The following is a 20355-nucleotide window of genomic DNA, read 5'->3' on the forward strand; positions in this document are numbered from 1 at the left end:
TTTACAATTGTAAAGCGCAACGGAATTTGCTGGACTATATAAGAAACTGTTAATAAATAAATAAATAAATAAATAAATAAATAGGTGCAGTGCCTCTGGCAGCAGAGAACAGTTGTGTGTATTGGGTGCAGTACGGCGGTCGCCCGGCGGGGGCACCAGAGAGCGGCTATGTAAAGTGGGTGCAGTACCGCTGGTGGCCAGCGGGGGCAGCAGAGAGCCATTGTGTGTTGTGGGTGCAGTAGAGCTGGCGGCCGGCGGGGGCAGCAGAGAGCCGTTGTGTGTAGTGGGTGCAGTACCGCAGGCGGCCGGCGGGGCAGCAGAGAGCCGGTATGTGTAGTGGGTACAGTACAGCGAGTGGCCGGCGGGGGCAGCAGAGTGCCGGTATGTGTAGTGGGTACAGTACAGCCAGTGGCCGCCGGGGGCAGCAGAGAGTTGCTGTGTGTAGTGGGTGCAGTACCGCTGGCGGCCGCCGGGGCAGCAGAGCGCGGCGCCGCGGAGTCTCCGGTGGTGTCTCCGGTCCCCGGTCTGGCAGCGCAGTGAGGAGCCGGTGACACGCTGGAGCGGCGGCGGCAGAAGATCTCGGATTTCTCCAGGTCCTCCCGGGAGAAGCTGCAGCAGCAGAGGGGGAAGATGTTCTCCAAGCTGACGTCCATCCTGCAGCAGGCGGTGGAAGCGGTGAGTACCGGGGACACCGGGGGCAGCTAGGCCGCAGCACCGGCACTGTCCTGTGTAGTGGCCGGGACCGGAGGCCGGGCTGCTGGGGGCAGACAGGGGGCGGCAGGGAGCGATGATGTGGCCGGAACTCCGCAGCCCGGGCCCGCAGCCGCTTCCTCTGTCACCCCCGGGCAGTGTATACACCTTATATACTACACCTATATATACCCCTATTATATACTACACTACACCTATATACTACACAGCTTCCTATGTCACCCCCTGATTATATACCGGCAGTGTATACACCTTATATACTACACCTATATATACCCCTATTATATACTACACTTATATACTACACTACACCTATATATACCCCTATTATACACTACACCTATATACTACACAGCTTCCTATGTCACCCCCTGATTATATACCGGCAGTGTATACACCTTATATACTACACTACACCTATATATATACCCTTATTATATACTACACTACCCCTATATACTACACAGCTTCCTATCTCACCCTCTGATTATATACCGGCAGTGTATACAGCTTATATACTACACAGCACCTATATATATACCCCTGTATACTCCACTGTACCTATATACTACACAGCTTCCTATGTCACCCCCTGATTATATACCGGGCAGTGTATACACCTTATATACTACACTACCTCTATATATATATATATATATATATATATATATATATATATATATCCCCCTATTATATACTACACTACCCCTATATACTACACAGCTTCCTATGTCACCCCCTGATTATATACCGGCAGTGTATACACCTTATATACTACACTTATATATACCCCTATTATATACTACACTACACCTATATACTACACAGCTTCCTATGTCACCCCCTGATTATATACCGGCAGTGTATACACCTTATATACTACACCTATATATACCCCTATTATATACTACACTACCCCTATATACTACACAGCTTCCTATCACCCCCTGATTATATACCGGCAGTGTATACACCTTATATACTACACTACACCTATATATACTGCTGTATACTCCACTATACTTATATACTACGCAGCTTCCTATGTCACCCCCTGCTTATATACCGGGCAGTGTATACACCTATATACATATACCCCTGTATACTCCACTATACCTATATACTACACAGCTTCCTATGTCACCCCCTGATTATATACCGGACAGTGTATACACCTTATATACTACACTACACCTATATATATATATATATATATATATATTGTTCTAGTGGTAAATCGGTTGCGCCTTCAGTGTTTGTATGTAAATTGTTGCAAATCCTTGAGTGATAGTTAAAATGTGCGTACCAGACATACGTAGAACATTCGCCTTGTTTGAGGTATCTTTGCATCTGGATAATCCTTACTCGTACTGATTCTCCATTCCCATCCGTCCAAGCGTTGGTGTGGAGTTTGTACGTATATGCAAAAAATGTGTGTCAGAATGCTGCTCTTAAACAAAGTGACTTGGTGCTATATTTCGTGCAACTTTAACAGTAAAGTGAATATGTGCAAAGAAAAGTGCTGTACGTGCTTGTTATATATATATATGAATAAAAATATGAATAAATACGAATAAATATTTTATTTTACTAGCAGTGTGCAAATTCCCTTAGGTAATGTGCTTATATACCACTTATTGAGGGTGCAACACCATATGGCTCAGTAGTCAAAAGGAGCACTTACATCTAGAGTTGAAATGATTTAATAGGATGCTGCCATCATTCCATCATCAGACTTATGGACCTTAAAAAAAGGGTTCCCATGTGGGATGGAAAAAAGCCTCTGATAGTGTAGTATTATTTAAAAAACATTTAATAATACATAAAACGACAAAAAACATACAGATGGACTCGTACAATTTTAAAAATGCATATAAGCTTATCTGTTAATTCCTCAGATAGGAGCGGAGTGCCGGTATATGCCCAACGCGTTTCGTCCCTTAGTTCATATCTGGGACTTCCTCAGGGGTCAATGGCCATTGACCCCTGAGGAAGTCCCAGATATGAACTAAGGGACGAAACGCGTTGGGCATATACCGGCACTCCGCTCCTATCTGAGGAATTAACAGATAAGCTTATATGCATTTTTAAAATTGTACGAGTCCATCTGTATGTTTTTTGTCGTTTTATGTATTATTAAATGTTTTTTAAATAATACTACACTATCAGAGGCTTTTTTCCATCCCACATGGGAACCCTTTTTTTAAGGTCCATAAGTCTGATGATGGAATGATGGCAGCATCCTATTAAATCATTTCAACTCTAGATGTAAGTGCTCCTTTTGACTACTGAGCCATATGGTGTTGCACCCTCAATAAGTGGTATATAAGCACATTACCTAAGGGAATTTGCACACTGCTAGTAAAATAAAATATTTATTCGTATTTATTCATATTTTTATTCATATATATATATAACAAGCACGTACAGCACTTTTCTTTGCACATATTCACTTTACTGTTAAAGTTGCACGAAATATAGCACCAAGTCACTTTGTTTAAGAGCAGCATTCTGACACACATTTTTTGCATATACGTACAAACTCCACACCAACGCTTGGACGGATGGGAATGGAGAATCAGTACGAGTAAGGATTATCCAGATGCAAAGATACCTCAAACAAGGCGAATGTTCTACGTATGTCTGGTACGCACATTTAACTATCACTCAAGGATTTGCAACAATTTACATACAAACACTGAAGGCGCAACCGATTTACCACTAGAACAATTTTGAAATCTGAGTTCCTTTGGGAATTGGACATTTTGAAATCTGGTTGCGACACCATTAACCTTGGGAGTGTTTTTATTAATTTTAAACTAATTTTGTTTTGCACTAACTCATGCGTAATTTATGATCTCCCATTTTAGGGATATCTGGTTATAGAATATTCAGGTTGTAGCGCTATCTGCACCTTTTGTACACAATATATATATATATATATATATAGCCCTATTATATACTACACAGCACCTATATATACCCCTGTATACTCCACTACACCTATATACTACACAGCTTCCTATGTCACCCCCTGATTATATACCGGGCAGTGTATACACCTTATATACTACACACCACCTATATACTACACTACACCTATGTACACTGCTGTATACTACACCATCTATATATACCCCTATTATATACTACACTATACCTATATACTACAGCTTCCTATCTCACCCCCTGATTATATACCGGGCAGTGTATACACCCTATATACTACACAGCACCTATATATACCCCTGTTATATACTATATACTACACTATACCTATATACTACACAGCTTCCTATCTCACCCCCTGATTATATACCGGACAGTGTATACACCCCTATTGTATACTACACAGCACATATATATACTCCTGTATACTACACTACACCTATATACTACACAGCACATTATATATATATATATATATATATATATATATATATATTCTCATACGTCCTAAAGGATACTGGAGTCAATTTCATGACCATGGGGTATAGACGGTTCCGCAGGAGCCATGGGCACTTTAAGACTTTTCAAGGGTGTTAACTGGCTCCTCCGTCTATGCCCCTCCAGACCTCAGTTTTATAAATGTGCCCAGGCAGACTGGATGCACTCCAGAGGAGCTCTACTGAGTTTCTCTGAAAGCCTTTATATTAGGTTTTTTATTTTCAGGGAGATCTGCTGGCAACAGACTCCCTGCTTCGTGGGACTGAGGGGGCAGAAGTAGGAACCAACTTCCTAAAGAGTTTCATGGCTCTGCTTCTGGCTGACAGGACACCATTAGCTCCTGAAGGGTACTGAACACTAGCTGCGGCTATGCGCTCACTCCCCCAGCACGTCGTCAGAAGACAGGTGAGTGTTAGAAGACAGATCTTCAATCAAGAAAGTGACGGCTAAAGATACCGCACGGCTGGCGGGAGCGCAGCGCGCCATGTTGCCCACACATACACAGGCACTGCAGGGCGCGGGGGGGGGGGGGGCGCCGCGCCGCCCCGCCCCGGGCAGCATGAAACCTATGGAAACTGGCATAAATAAGGGGCATAAATTGCTGAGGCACAGTCCTACCCGCCAGAATAACAAATGACCTCATAAAAGCTGAGGAGAAACACACCATTGAAGAGTGTAGCTTCCTCCTCAGTCATCCAGCACACTGCTCAGCGCCATTTTCTCTCTCTCTCCTCAGGCTGCAGAGACAACGCTGGTCCTCCTCCACTACTGAACAAGTATCAGGGTGCAAAACAGGGGGGGGCCACAGTGAATTTGGTGCTATATAATTGTGTGATTAGCATTATAAAAGCGCTGAATGTCAGTGGGCATTTTGTGTTCACAGACATTGTGTTACTGGCGCTGGGTTGTGAACTGGCAAATCCTATCTGTGTCCCTCTGACAGATTTTACTGTGGGTCTGTCCCCTATAAGTCCCGGAGTGTCTGTGGTGTGGTTGTGCACGTGTGTGACATGTCTGAGGCAGGGAACTCTTCCTCTGTGGGAGACATGTTAGAGACACAAAGGTGTAATATAATATGTCACCAAGAGCCTGACTGGGTGAAAGGTTACATGATATTGTGAATCACTACTGAATCTCATACAGAAAACTGAATGTAATCTGTTGAAGATGTGATTTTTAATAGTTCTGCCTTTCATCCACAGGGACCACTCTGGGTCACATACAAATTTGCACAAGTAGTACAAACTGATACCGTCACGGACTCTGATTCCTGTGTCGACGCTAGTGATTCCAGGGGAATAGGTCCTAAGTTAGCAAAAAGCATTCAAAACATGTTTTAGCTATAAAGGTGGTGTTAGAAGTTACGAAGCCCCTCTTTTACCACAAGGAGAGGGATTACTTTAGTAAAGAAGTAATGTAATTTTCCCTCCACCTTAGGAGTTGAACAGTCTCTTGGAGGGAGTCTGATTTAACATGAAAAGATATTTCAGATTCCCAAAAGGAATTAAAGGCAGCTTATCTTTTTCCAAAAGGTGGGAGTCACCCCGCATTTTAGTCAGGGCCCTGTCATAAAAGAGAAAAGGTGTTTCTCCCTGCGCCTGGAATGGCTTCACATAAGGAGCCAGCAGGCGCAAGTGAGTGAGGTGATCTATTGATGTGGCCAATGGGACACTACTCAGGCCTACCATTGTCTGTGCATGGGTGAGTAGTGCTATTGAGAAGTGGTCAGAAAACTTGTCATTAGACATTGACACAATAGATGGAGACGAGATACTGCTAACGGTCATATCAAAGACGCTGCTGCGTACATACTGGAAACCATTAAATATATTGGTCTCTTGGGATCAAGAACCGCTACCATGGCAGTATCGGCTCGGAGGGCGTTGTGGGTTCGCCAGTTGAATGCTGATGCAGATTCCAAAAGAAATATGGAGGCTCTCCCGTATAAAGGTGAGGCCTTGTTTGGTGACGGGCTGGATACGTTAGTCTCGGCGGCTACCGCAGGTAAGTCTACATTCTTGCCTTATGCTCCTACACCGGCGAAAAAGACACATCACTCTCACATGCAATCCTTTTGGCCAACAAATACAAAAAGGCCAAAGGTTCCCCCTTTTTTGCAGGTAGGGGAAAAGGAAAGATATCCGCAGCGTCTCCCGGATCGCAGTAGCAGAAGTCCACCCCTGCTTCTGCCAAATCTGCAGCATGACGCTGGGGCTCCCTTGCTGGAGTACGCTCGGGTGGGAGCACGTCTGAAACTTTTCAGTCAAATCTGGATTCAATCTGGCTTGGACCCATGGGTCTTACAAATAGTGTCCCATGGGTACAAACTAGAGTTTCAAGACGTCCCCCCATGCCGATTTTTCAAATCGACCTTGCCAGCTTCTCTTCCAGAAAGAGAGGCAGTAACTACGGCAATTCAAAAATTATGTCATGATCAGGTCATTGTCCTGGTACCCTTGTCACAGCAAGGAGAAGGTTTTTATTCAAGCCTCTTCGTAGTTCCGAAGCCGGACGGCTCGGTCAGACCGATTTTAAACCTGAAAAATATGAATCTCTACCTGAAAAGGTTCAAGTTCAAGATGGAATCCCTGAGGGCAGTGATTTCCAGTCTGGAGGAGGGGGACTTTATGGTGTCAGTAGACATAAAGGATGCTAACTTGCATGTTCCCATTTATCCTCCTCACCAAGCTTATCTGAGATTCGCAGTACAGGATTGCCGTTACCAGTTCCAGATGTTGCCGTTCGGACTTTCCACGGCACCGAGGGTATTCACCAAGGTGATGGCGGAGATGATGGTCCTCCTTTATCAAAAAGGAGTCAATATAATCCTTATCTGGATGATCTCCTGATAAAAGCGAGATCCAGGGAACAGTTGGTGCAGAACATCGCAATCTCCCTGTCAATACTCCAACAACACGGTTGGATCATGAATTTTCCAAAGTCGCAGTTGGAACCGATGACAAGATTGTCCTTTTTAGGGATGATTCTGGACACAGAAGTATGGAGAGTATTTCTTCCAGTGGAAAAGACTCTGGAAATCCAGAAAATGGTCAAACATATATTGAAACCAACAAGTGTGTCGATCCATCAATGCATTCGGTTGTTGGGGAAAATGGTAGTGGCCTGCGAGGTCATACAGTTTGGCCGATTTCATGCCAGAGTATTCCAGTGGGACCTGTTGGACAGTGGTCGGGATCCCACCTACACATGCACCGGAATAATCCTGTCCCCCAAAGCCAGGATTTCGCTCCTGTGGTGGCTACACAGTTCTCACCTACTAGAGGGACACAGGTTTGGGATTCACGACTGGGTCCTAATAACCAGGGATGCAAGTCTCCGAGGCTGGGGAGCTGTCACACAGGGGGAAAGCTTCCAAGGAAAATGGTCAAGTCAGGAAGCTTGCCTTCACATAAACGTTCTGGAATTGAGAGCCATTTACAACGGCCTTCTACAAGCGGTACATCTTCTTCAAGATCATCCCGTGCAGATCCAGTCGGACAATGTAACAGCAGTCGCGTACATAAACAGGCAAGGCGGAACGAAAAGCAATGCGGCAAGGGCAGAGGTGACAAGGATTCTCCTCTGGGCAGAAAGACATGCAAGAGCTCTGTCAGCAATTTTCATTCCGGGAGTGGACAACTGGGAAGCAGACTTCCTCAGCAGACACGATCTACATCCAGGAGAGTGGGGCCTCCACCAAGAAGTCTTCGCAGAGGTGACAAGTCTTTGGGGAGTTCCTCAAGTAGACATGATGGCATCTCGTTTAAACAAGAAGCTTCAGAGATATTGTTCCAGGTCGAGAGACCCTCAAGCAATAGCAGTGGATGCACTGGTGAACTAGTGGGTGTTCCGGTCGGTATATGTTTTCCCTCCACTTCTACTGATTCCAAAAGTTCTCAAAATAATAAGAAGAACAAGAGTTCGAGCAATCTTCATTGCCCCAGACTGGCCAAGGAGGGCTTGGTATCCAGATCTTCAGGAGTTGCTCATAGAAGATCCTCAGCCTCTTCCTCCTCGAGAGGACCTACTACAGCAGGGGCCGTGTGTGTATCAAGACTTACCGCGGCTACGTTTGACGGCATGGCTGTTGAGCGCCGGATCCTAGCCCGAAAGGGTATTCCCAAGGAAATCATCCCCGCTCTTATTCAGGCCAGGAAAGGAGTAACGTCTAAACATTACCACCGTATTTGGAGAAAATATTTGTCTTGGTGTGAATCCAAGAAGGCTCCTACGGAAGAGTTTGAGTTGGGACGTTTTCTCCATTTTCTGCAGGCTGGTGTGGATGCGTTAGATTGGGGTCAATCAAGGTCCAGATTTCGGCCTTATCAGTTTTCTTTCAAAAATAATTGGCCTCCTTTCCAGAAGTTCAGACGTTCGTGAAAGGGGTTCTGCACATCCAGCCTCCATTTGTGCCTCCAGTGGCACCATGGGACCTTAATGTGGTGTTGCAGATTCTTCAATCGGGTTGGTTTGAGCCTCTACAAGAAATAGAGTTGAAGTTTCTCACTTGGAAAGTGATGATGCTTTTGGCCTTGGCATCTGCAAGGCGGGTGTCTGAGTTGGGGGCCTTGTCTCACAAGAGCCCTTACCTGATCTTCCATGAAGATAGGGCAGAGTTAAGAACTCGTCAACAATTTCTTCCAAAGGTGGTTTCGTCCTTCCACATAAACCAATCTATTGTGGTGCCAGTAGCTACTGACACTTTCACTGAGTCATAGTCTCTAGATGTGGTTAGAGCTTTGAAGATTTATGTCGCAAGAACAGCTCGGATACGGAAAACAGAGGCTCTGTTTGTCCTGTATGCTCCCAGCAAGATTGGGTGTCCTGCTTCTAAGCAGACTATTGCGCGCTGGATCAGAGGAACGATTCAGCATGCTCATTCTACGGCTGGATTGCTGTTACCTACGTCGGTGAAGGCCCATTCTACTAGGAAGGTGGGCTCGTCCTGGGCGGCTGCCCGGGGGGGTCTCGGCATTGCAACTTTGCCGAGCAGCTACTTGGTCAGGGTCAAACACTTTTGCTAAATTTTATAAGTTTGACACTTTGGCCGATGAGGACCTCAAGTTTGGTCAATCGGTGCTACAGGGTCATCCGCACTCTCCCGCCCGTACTGGAGCTTTGGTATAAACCCCATGGTCATGAAATGGACCCCAGCATCCTCTAGGACGTATGAGAAAACAGGATTTTAATACCTACCGGTAAATCCTTTTCTCCTAGTCCGTAGAGGATGCTGGGCGCCCAACCAAGTGCGTACTTTACCTGCAGTTTTGTTCAGTTAGTTACACAAGTGTGTTACATTTGTTTTCAGCATGTTGCTGTAAATGGTTCATGCCTGTTGGCGTGTGTCATGTTGAATGCCATGTTGTGTGGCATGGTTGAGGTGTGAGCTGGTATGAATCTCACCATTAGTATAAAAGTAAATCCTTTCCTCGAAATGTCCATCTCCCTGGGCACAGTTCCTATAACTGAGGTCTGGAGGAGGGGCATAGAGGGAGGAGCCAGTTTACACCCTTGAAAAGTCTTAAAGTACCCATGGCTCCTATGGAACCGTCTATACCCCATGGTCATGAAATGGACCCCAGCATCCTCTACGGACTAGGAGTAAAGGCTTTACCGGTAGGTATAAAAATCCTGTCTTATTTTTATATATATATATATATATATATATATATATACACACTACTGTATACTACACACCACCTATATACTACACAGCACATATATGTACTCCTGTATACTACACTGCACATATATACTACATAGCTTCCTATGTCACCCCCTGATTATATACCGGGCAGTGTATACACTCCTATTATATACTACACACCACCTATATATACTCCTGTATACTACACAGCACCTATATATGCTCCTGTATACTACAAAGCACCTATATATACTCCTGTATACTACACAGCACACACACACACATAAATAAATATATATACCTTACACCCGTATACTACACTGTACAGAACCTATATACTACCTATATACACACACACTGTACACATAACCCTGTATACTACACAGAACCTACAGTGTATATATACTCCTGTATACTACACTACACCTAGATGTACCCCTGTATACTACACAGCACACATACATAAATATATATATATATATACCCCTGTATACTACACTGTACAGCACTGGTATACTACACTATATACTACCTATATACACACACTCTACACATAACCCTGTATACTACACAGCACCTACAGTATATATACTCCTGTATACTACACTACACCTAGATGTACCCCTGTATACTACACAGCACACATACATAAATATATATATATATATATATATATATATATATATATATACCCCTGTATACTACACTGTACAGCACTGGTATACTACACTATATACTACCTATATACACACACTCTACACATAACCCTGTATACTACACAACACCTACAGTATATATACTCCTGTATACTACACTACACCTATATGTATCCCTGTATACTACACAGCACCTGTGTATACTCCTGTATACTACACAGCACACACACACACACACACACACACACACACACATATATACCTGTATACTACACTGTACAGCACCTGTATACTATACACGCTGTACACACAGCCCTTATATACACTATACACAGCGCTCACATATACTATACACGCTGTACATGTAGCCCTTATATACACTATATGCAGCACCTACATATACTATACACGCTATACACGTAGACCTTATATATACACTATACACAGCGCTCACATATACTATACACACTGTACACACAGCCCTTATATACACTATACACAGTGACGGTTTCAGAATCAGGAAAGAGATGAAGGAGAATAAGCAGAGTGTAGTGCTGGGATGGGTCCAGCAGTGAGTGTGAGGAAAGGCCGTGAGGCGGTTATAGACAGTATGTTTGAAGAGTTTGTAGGCAAAGGGGAGGAGAGAGATGGGGCGGTAGTTAGAGAGAGAGAGTGTGTGTGTGTGTGTGTGTGTGTGTGTGTGTGTGTGTGTAGAGATATATATTGCTCAAAAAAATAAAGGGAACACTAAAATAACACATCCTAGATCTGAATGAATGAAATATTCTTATTAAATACTTTGTTCTTTACATAGTTGAATGTGCTGACAACAAAATCACACAAAAATTATCAATGGAAATCAAATGTATTAACCCATGGAGGTCTGGATTTGGAGTCAAAATTAAAGTGGAAAAACACACTACAGGCTGATCCAACGTTGATGTAATGTCCTTAAAACAAGTCAAAATGAGGCTCAGTAGTGTGTGTGGCCTCCACGTGCCTGTATGACCTCCCTACAACCCACACAAGGGGTCAGGTAGTGCAGCTCATCCAGGATGGCACATCAATGCGAGCTGTGGCAAGAAGGTTTGCTGTGTCTGTCAGCGTAGTGTCCAGAGCATGGAGGCGCTACCAGGAGACAGGCCAGTACATCAGGAGACGTGGAGGAGGCCGTAGGAGGGCAACAGCCCAGCAGCAGGACCGCTGCCTCCGCCTTTGTGCAAGGAGGAATAGGAGGAGCACTGCCAGAGCCCTGCAAAATGACCTCCAGTAAGCTACAAATGTGCATGTGTCTACTCAAACGATCAGAAACGGACTCCATGAGGGTGGTATGAGGGCCCGACGTCCACAGGTGGGGGTTGTGATTACAGCCCAACACCGTGCAGGACGTTTGGCATTTGCCAGAGAACACCAAGATTGGCAAATTCGCCACTGGCGCCCTGTGCTCTTCACAGATGAAAGCAGGTTCTCACTGAGCACGTGTGACAGACGTGACAGAGTCTGCAGACGCCAAGGAGAACGTTCTGCTGCCTGCAACATCCTCCAGCATGACCGGTTTGGCAGTGGGTCAGTAATGGTGTGGGGTGGCATTTCTTTGGGGGGCCGTACAGCCATTCATGTGCTCACCAGAGGTAGCCTGACTGCCATTAGGTAACGAGATGAGATCCTCAGACCCCTTGTGAGACCATATGCTGGTGCGGTTGGCCCTGGGTTCCTCCTAATGCAAGACAATGCTAGACCTCATGTGGCTGGAGTGTGTCAGGAGTTCCTGCAAGACGAAGGCATTGATGCTATGGACTGGCCTGCCCGTTCCCCAGACCTGAATCCAATTGAGCACATCTGGGACATCATGTCTCGCTCCATCCACCAACGCCACGTTGCACCACAGACTGTCCAGGAGTTGGCGGATGCTTTAGTCCTGGTCTGGGAGGAGATCCCTCAGGAGACCATCCGCCACCTCATCAGGAGCATGCCCAGGCGTTGTAGGGAGGTCATACAGGCACGTGGAGGCCACACACACTACTGAGCCTCATTTTTACTTGTTTTAAGGACATTACATCAAAGTTGGATCAGCCTGTAGTGTGTTTTTCCACTTTAATTTTGAGGGTGACTCCAAATCCAGACCTCCATGGGTTAATAAATTTGATTTCCATTGATAATTTTTGTGTGATTTTGTTGTCCGCACATTCAACTATGTAAAGAACAAAGTGTTTAATAAGAATATTCCATTCATTCAGATCCAGGATGTGTTATTTTAGTGTTCCCTTTATTTTTTTGAGCAGTGTGTGTGTGTGTATGTATGTATGTATGTATGTATGTGTGTATATATATATATATATATATGTACTGTGCAAAAGTTTTAGTCAGGTGTGTAAAAAATGCTGCGAAGTAAGAGTGCTTTCACAGATAGAAGTGTTAATAGTTTATATTTATCAATTAAAATGCAAAGTGAATGAACAGAAGAGAAATCTAAATGAAATCATTATTTGGTGTGGCCACTCTCTGCCTTCTAAACGGCATCAGTTCTTCTAGGTACACTTGCACAAAGTCAGGAATTTTGTAGGATTATAGTCAGGGGTATGACTAACCAATCATACCAAACAGGAGGCGGCCTGCTCTCCTGTGGGATCTGCATCACTGCAGACATACCCAGGTGATGATATGCAGGTCTCCTGTCATTGTGCTCCTCATTTTCCTGGTCTCCGTGGCAGATTATTAGCCCCGTCAGACGTTTAATCCATATTACTCATTTTCTAGCCAGAGATTTAGGGTCACTTTGGTCTGAAGCAATTGTGTAAATGTTAGCGCCGGGTGACGGTCCTCTGCTATGCAGCTCACGTGTCTGCAGTGTACGGTGGCTGAAAGGGACAAACTGTGTTGTGTTGTATTTCTGCCATGTGATAATGTTGTGCTTCTCTGGAGCTGTGTAAATACCTTCCCAGTACTGGGGCAGCTAATTCTGCATATTTGAGCGACTGCACAAGAGTTATTCAGTACACGTTAGCACATATCTTGTACATGCATGTCGTGTGTGTGATAGTAACGCTCTTGTTCCATCCTATGCAGCTCGCACCATCGCTGCCGCTACAAGAAGACTTCGTGTACCACTGGAAAGCCATCACCCATTACTACATAGAGACCTCTGGTAAGAGAGTCCCCTCATTGTCTCCTCGGCTCCATCTATTGTTCTACTCATACATGTTTCATGGAGTATTTATAGCAAAGCTGACACGTAAACAGTAACACCTTCACGCAACATGATTTTATAAACCATCTGTCACCAGCCAGGCATGGGAGCCTGTGTGAGATAGCCAAATCATCCACCCCGTGCAAGGCATTACTAATCGATCCATGCTAGTAAGCATGCAATGATTTATTTATTTTTGCTATTACTGATTGGGCCAATGCAAAATGGGAGAGATTTATCTCCGTCTCGCCTGACTCCCCTGGGTGACTATAAACTATCTCTATAACTCCATAAGATACAGAGTAAAAGTTTCCGTGTTCTCCAATTAAATGCACCTAAAGATCGTTATTTGGGGAACGGTTTACATAGGTAGATGTCACCATGGGAAAATGATCCAAATGCGTTATGTTTCTATGTTACTGGATGTAGAATACATGTGTATATATACGGTAATGGATGTAGAATACAAGGATATATACGGTAATGGATGTAGAATACAAGGATATATAACGTAATGGATGTAGTTGACAAGGATATATACGGTAATGGATGTACTGTAGAATACATGGATATATACGGTAATGGATGTTGAATACATGGATATGTACGGTAATGGTTGTAGAATACATGGATATATACGGTAATGGATGTAGAATGCAAGGATATATAACGTAATGGATGTAGAATATAACGTAATGGATGTAGTTGACAAGGATATATACGGTAATGGATGTACTGTAGAATACATGGATATATACGGTAATGGATGTTGAATACATGGATATGTACGGCAATGGTTGTAGAATACATGGATATATACGGTAATGGATGTAGAATACAAGGATATATACGGTAATGGATGTAGAATGCAAGGATATATAACGTAATGGATGTAGAATACAAGGATATATAACGTAATGGATGTAGTTGACAAGGATATATACGGTAATGGATGTACTGTAGAATACATGGATATATACGGTAATGGATGTTGAATACATGGATATGTACGGTAATGGTTGTAGAATACATGGATATATACGGTAATGGATGTAGAATACAAGGATATATACGGTACGGGATGTAGAATGCAAGGCTATATACGGTAATGGATGTAGAATACATGGATATATAACGTAATGGATGTAGTTGACAAGGATATATACAGTAATAGATGTAGAATACATGGATATATACGGTAATGGATGTACTGTAGAATACATGGATATATACAATAATGGATGTTGAATACATGGATATGTACGGTAATGGATGTAGAATACATGGATATATATGGTAATGGATGTTGAATACATGGATATATACGGTAAGGGATGTAGAATACATGGATATGTACGGTAATGGATGTAGAATATATGGCTATATATGGTAATGGATGTAGAATACATGGATATATACGGTAAGGGATGTAGAATACATGGATATATACGGTAATGGATGTAGAATACATGGATATGTACGGTAAGGGATGTAGAATACAAGGATATATACGGTAATGGATGTAGAATACATGGATATGTACGGTAATGGATGTAGAATACATGGATATATACGGTAATGGATGTAGAATACATGGATATATATGGTAATGGATATAGAATACATGGATATGTACGGTAATGGATGTAGAATACATGGATATGTACGGTAATGGATGTAGAATGCATGGATATATACGGTAATGGATGTAGAATACATGGATATATATGGTAATGGATGTAGAATACATGGATATATACGGTAAGGGATGTAGAATAGATGGATATGTACAGTAATGGATGTTAGAATACATGGATATGTACGGTAATGGATGTGGAATACATGGATATATACGGTAATGGATGTAGAATACATGGATATATACGGTAAGGGATGTAGAATAGATGGATATGTACAGTAATGGATGTGGAATACATGGATATATACGGTAATGGATGTAGAATACATGGATATATACGGTAATGGATGTAGAATACATGGATATGTACGGTAATGGATGTGGAATACATGGATATATACGGTAATGGATGTAGAATACATGGATATATACAGTAAGGGATGTAGAATACATGGATATGTACGGTAATAGATGTAGAATACAAGGATATATACGGTAATGGATGTAGAATACATGGATATAGGATATATACGGTAATGGATGTGGAATACATGGATATATACGGTAATGGATGTAGAATACATGGATATATACAGTAAGGGATGTAGAATACATGGATATGTACGGTAATAGATGTAGAATACAAGGATATATACGGTAATGGATGTAGAATACAAGGATATATACGGTAATGGATGTAGTTGACAAGGATATGTACGGTAATGGATGTACTGTAGAAAACATGGAGGGGTGGTCTTCTGTATGCCGAATGTCGGGATCCCGGCGCACAGTATACCGGCGCCGGAATCCCGACACCCGGCATACCGACAACTATTCTCCCTCGTGGGGGTCCACGACCCCCCTGGAGGGAGAATAAAATAGTGTGGCGCGCCTCCGTGCCCGCCTGGGGCTCCTCTGCGCTCGCCATGCTGTCGGTATGCCGGAGGTCGGGCTCCCGGGGCCGATATGCTGGGCACCGGGAACCCGAGTGCAGGCATATCGTACGACACCCACATGGAGATATACGGTAAGGGAGGTAGAATACAAGGATATATACGGTAATGGATGTAGAATGCATGGATATATAACGTAATGGATGTAGTTGACAAGGATATATACGGTAATGGATGTTGAATACATGGATATGTACGGCAATGGTTGTAGAATACATGGATATATACGGTAATGGATGTAGAATACAAGGATATATACGGTAATGGATGTAGAATGCAAGGATATATAACGTAATGGATGTAGAATACAAGGATATATAACGTAATGGATGTAGTTGACAAGGATATATACGGTAATGGATGTACTGTAGAATACATGGATATATACGGTAATGGATGTTGAATACATGGATATGTACGGTAATGGTTGTAGAATACATGGATATATACGGTAATGGATGTAGAATACAAGGATATATACGGTACGGGATGTAGAATGCAAGGCTATATACGGTAATGGATGTAGAATACATGGATATATAACGTAATGGATGTAGTTGACAAGGATATATACAGTAATAGATGTAGAATACATGGATATATACGGTAATGGATGTACTGTAGAATACATGGATATATACAGTAATGGATGTTGAATACATGGATATGTACGGTAATGGATGTAGAATACATGGATATATATGGTAATGGATGTTGAATACATGGATATATACGGTAAGGGATGTAGAATAGATGGATATGTACAGTAATGGATGTTAGAATACATGGATATGTACGGTAATGGATGTGGAATACATGGATATATACGGTAATGGATGTAGAATACATGGATATATACGGTAAGGGATGTAGAATAGATGGATATGTACAGTAATGGATGTGGAATACATGGATATATACGGTAATGGATGTAGAATACATGGATATATACGGTAATGGATGTAGAATACATGGATATGTACGGTAATGGATGTGGAATACATGGATATATACGGTAATGGATGTAGAATACATGGATATATACAGTAAGGGATGTAGAATACATGGATATGTACGGTAATAGATGTAGAATACAAGGATATATACGGTAATGGATGTAGAATACATGGATATAGGATATATACGGTAATGGATGTGGAATACATGGATATATACGGTAATGGATGTAGAATACATGGATATATACAGTAAGGGATGTAGAATGCAAGGATATATAACGTAATGGATGTAGAATACAAGGATATATAACGTAATGGATGTAGTTGACAAGGATATATACGGTAATGGATGTACTGTAGAATACATGGATATATACGGTAATGGATGTTGAATACATGGATATGTACGGTAATGGTTGTAGAATACATGGATATATACGGTAATGGATGTAGAATACAAGGATATATACGGTACGGGATGTAGAATGCAAGGCTATATACGGTAATGGATGTAGAATTCATGGATATATAACGTAATGGATGTAGTTGACAAGGATATATACAGTAATAGATGTAGAATACATGGATATATACGGTAATGGATGTACTGTAGAATACATGGATATATACAGTAATGGATGTTGAATACATGGATATGTACGGTAATGGATGTAGAATACATGGATATATATGGTAATGGATGTTGAATACATGGATATATACGGTAAGGGATGTAGAATACATGGATATGTACGGTAATGGATGTAGAATATATGGCTATATATGGTAATGGATGTAGAATACATGGATATATACGGTAAGGGATGTAGAATACATGGATATATACGGTAATGGATGTAGAATACATGGATATGTACGGTAAGGGATGTAGAATACAAGGATATATACGGTAATGGATGTAGAATACATGGATATGTACGGTAATGGATGTAGAATACATGGATATATACGGTAATGGATGTAGAATACATGGATATATATGGTAATGGATATAGAATACATGGATATGTACGGTAATGGATGTAGAATGCATGGATATATACGGTAATGGATGTAGAATACATGGATATATATGGTAATGGATGTAGAATACATGGATATATACGGTAAGGGATGTAGAATAGATGGATATGTACAGTAATGGATGTTAGAATACATGGATATGTACGGTAATGGATGTGGAATACATGGATATATACGGTAATGGATGTAGAATACATGGATATATACGGTAAGGGATGTAGAATAGATGGATATGTACAGTAATGGATGTGGAATACATGGATATATACGGTAATGGATGTAGAATACATGGATATATACGGTAATGGATGTAGAATACATGGATATGTACGGTAATGGATGTGGAATACATGGATATATACGGTAATGGATGTAGAATACATGGATATATACAGTAAGGGATGTAGAATACATGGATATGTACGGTAATAGATGTAGAATACAAGGATATATACGGTAATGGATGTAGAATACATGGATATAGGATATATACGGTAATGGATGTGGAATACATGGATATATACGGTAATGGATGTAGAATACATGGATATATACAGTAAGGGATGTAGAATACATGGATATGTACGGTAATAGATGTAGAATACAAGGATATATACGGTAATGGATGTAGAATACAAGGATATATACGGTAATGGATGTTGTTGACAAGGATATGTACGGTAATGGATGTACTGTAGAAAACATGGAGGGGTGGTCTTCTGTATGCCGAATGTCGGGATCCCGGCGCACAGTATACCGGCGCCGGAATCCCGACACCCGGCATACCGACAACTATTCTCCCTCGTGGGGGTCCACGACCCCCCTGGAGGGAGAATAAAATAGTGTGGCGCGCCTCCGTGCCCGCCTGGGGCTCCTCTGCGCTCGCCATGCTGTCGGTATGCCGCAGGTCGGGCTCCCGGGGCCGATATGCTGGGCAACGGGAACCCGAGTGCAGGCATATCGTACGACACCCACATGGAGATATACGGTAAGGGATGTAGAATACAAGGATATATACGGTAATGGATGTAGAATGCATGGATATATAACGTAATGGATGTAGTTGACAAGGATATATACGGTAATGGATGTACTGTAGAATACATGGATATATACGGTAATGGATGTACTGTAGAATACATGGATATATATATACGGTAATTGATGTAGAATACATGGATATGTACGTTAATGGATGTAGAATACATGGATATGTACGTTAATGGATGTAGAATACATGGATATATACGGTAATGGATGTAGAATACATGGATATGTACGTTAATGGATGTAAAATACATGGATATGTACGTTAATGGATGTAGAATACATGGATATATACGGTAATGGATGTAAAATACAAGGATATACACGGTAATGGATGTAGAATACATGGATATGTACAGTAATGGGGGTAGAATACATGGATACGTACGGTAATGGATGTAGAATGCATGGATATATACGGCAATGGATGTAGAATACATGGATATGTACGGTAATGGATGTAGAATACAAGGATATGTACAGTAATGTATGTAGAATACGAGGATATATACGGTAATGGATGTAGTTGACAAGGATATGTATGGTAATGGATGTTCTGTAGAATACATGGAGATATACGGTAAGGGATGTAGAATACAAGGATATATACGGTAATGGATGTAGAATACAAGGATATGTACGGTAATGGATGTAGAATACATGGATATATACGGCAATGGATGTAGAATACATGGATATATACGGTAATGGATGTAGTTGACAAGGATATATACGGTAATGGATGTAGAATACAAGGATATATACGGTAATGGATGTAGTTGACATGGATATGTACGGTAATGGATGTACTGTAGAAAACATGGAGGGGTGGTCTTCTGTATACCGAATGTCGGGATCCCGGCGCACAGTATACCGGCGCCGGAATCCTGACACCCGGCATACTGACAACTATTCTCCCTCGTGGGGGTCCATGACCCCCCTGGAGGGAGAATAAAATAGTGTGGCGCGCCTCCGTGCCCGCAGCGTGGCGAGCGCAGCGTGCCCGCCAGGGGCTCCTTTGCGCTCGCCACGCTGTCGGTATGCGGCGGTCGGGCTCTCGGCGCC

At 42.4% G+C, this 20355-nt stretch overlaps 1 protein-coding gene across 1 annotated transcript in view; it reads left to right on the top strand.

Annotated features, from left to right (window-relative positions):
* Positions 1-307: 307 nt before the first annotated feature.
* FHIP2A (FHF complex subunit HOOK interacting protein 2A) overlaps positions 308-20355 on the top strand; it is an 86978-nt gene continuing 66930 nt past the window's right edge. The window contains exons 1-2 of the mRNA XM_063962684.1: positions 308-675; positions 13528-13606. Coding sequence (XP_063818754.1) covers positions 631-675; positions 13528-13606 — 124 coding nt within the window. The 5' untranslated portion in view covers positions 308-630. The remainder of the gene's footprint in view (positions 676-13527; positions 13607-20355) is intronic.

The sequence above is a fragment of the Pseudophryne corroboree genome, chromosome 3 (assembly GCF_028390025.1).
Source record: "Pseudophryne corroboree isolate aPseCor3 chromosome 3, aPseCor3.hap2, whole genome shotgun sequence".
NCBI lineage: Eukaryota > Metazoa > Chordata > Amphibia > Anura > Myobatrachidae > Pseudophryne > Pseudophryne corroboree.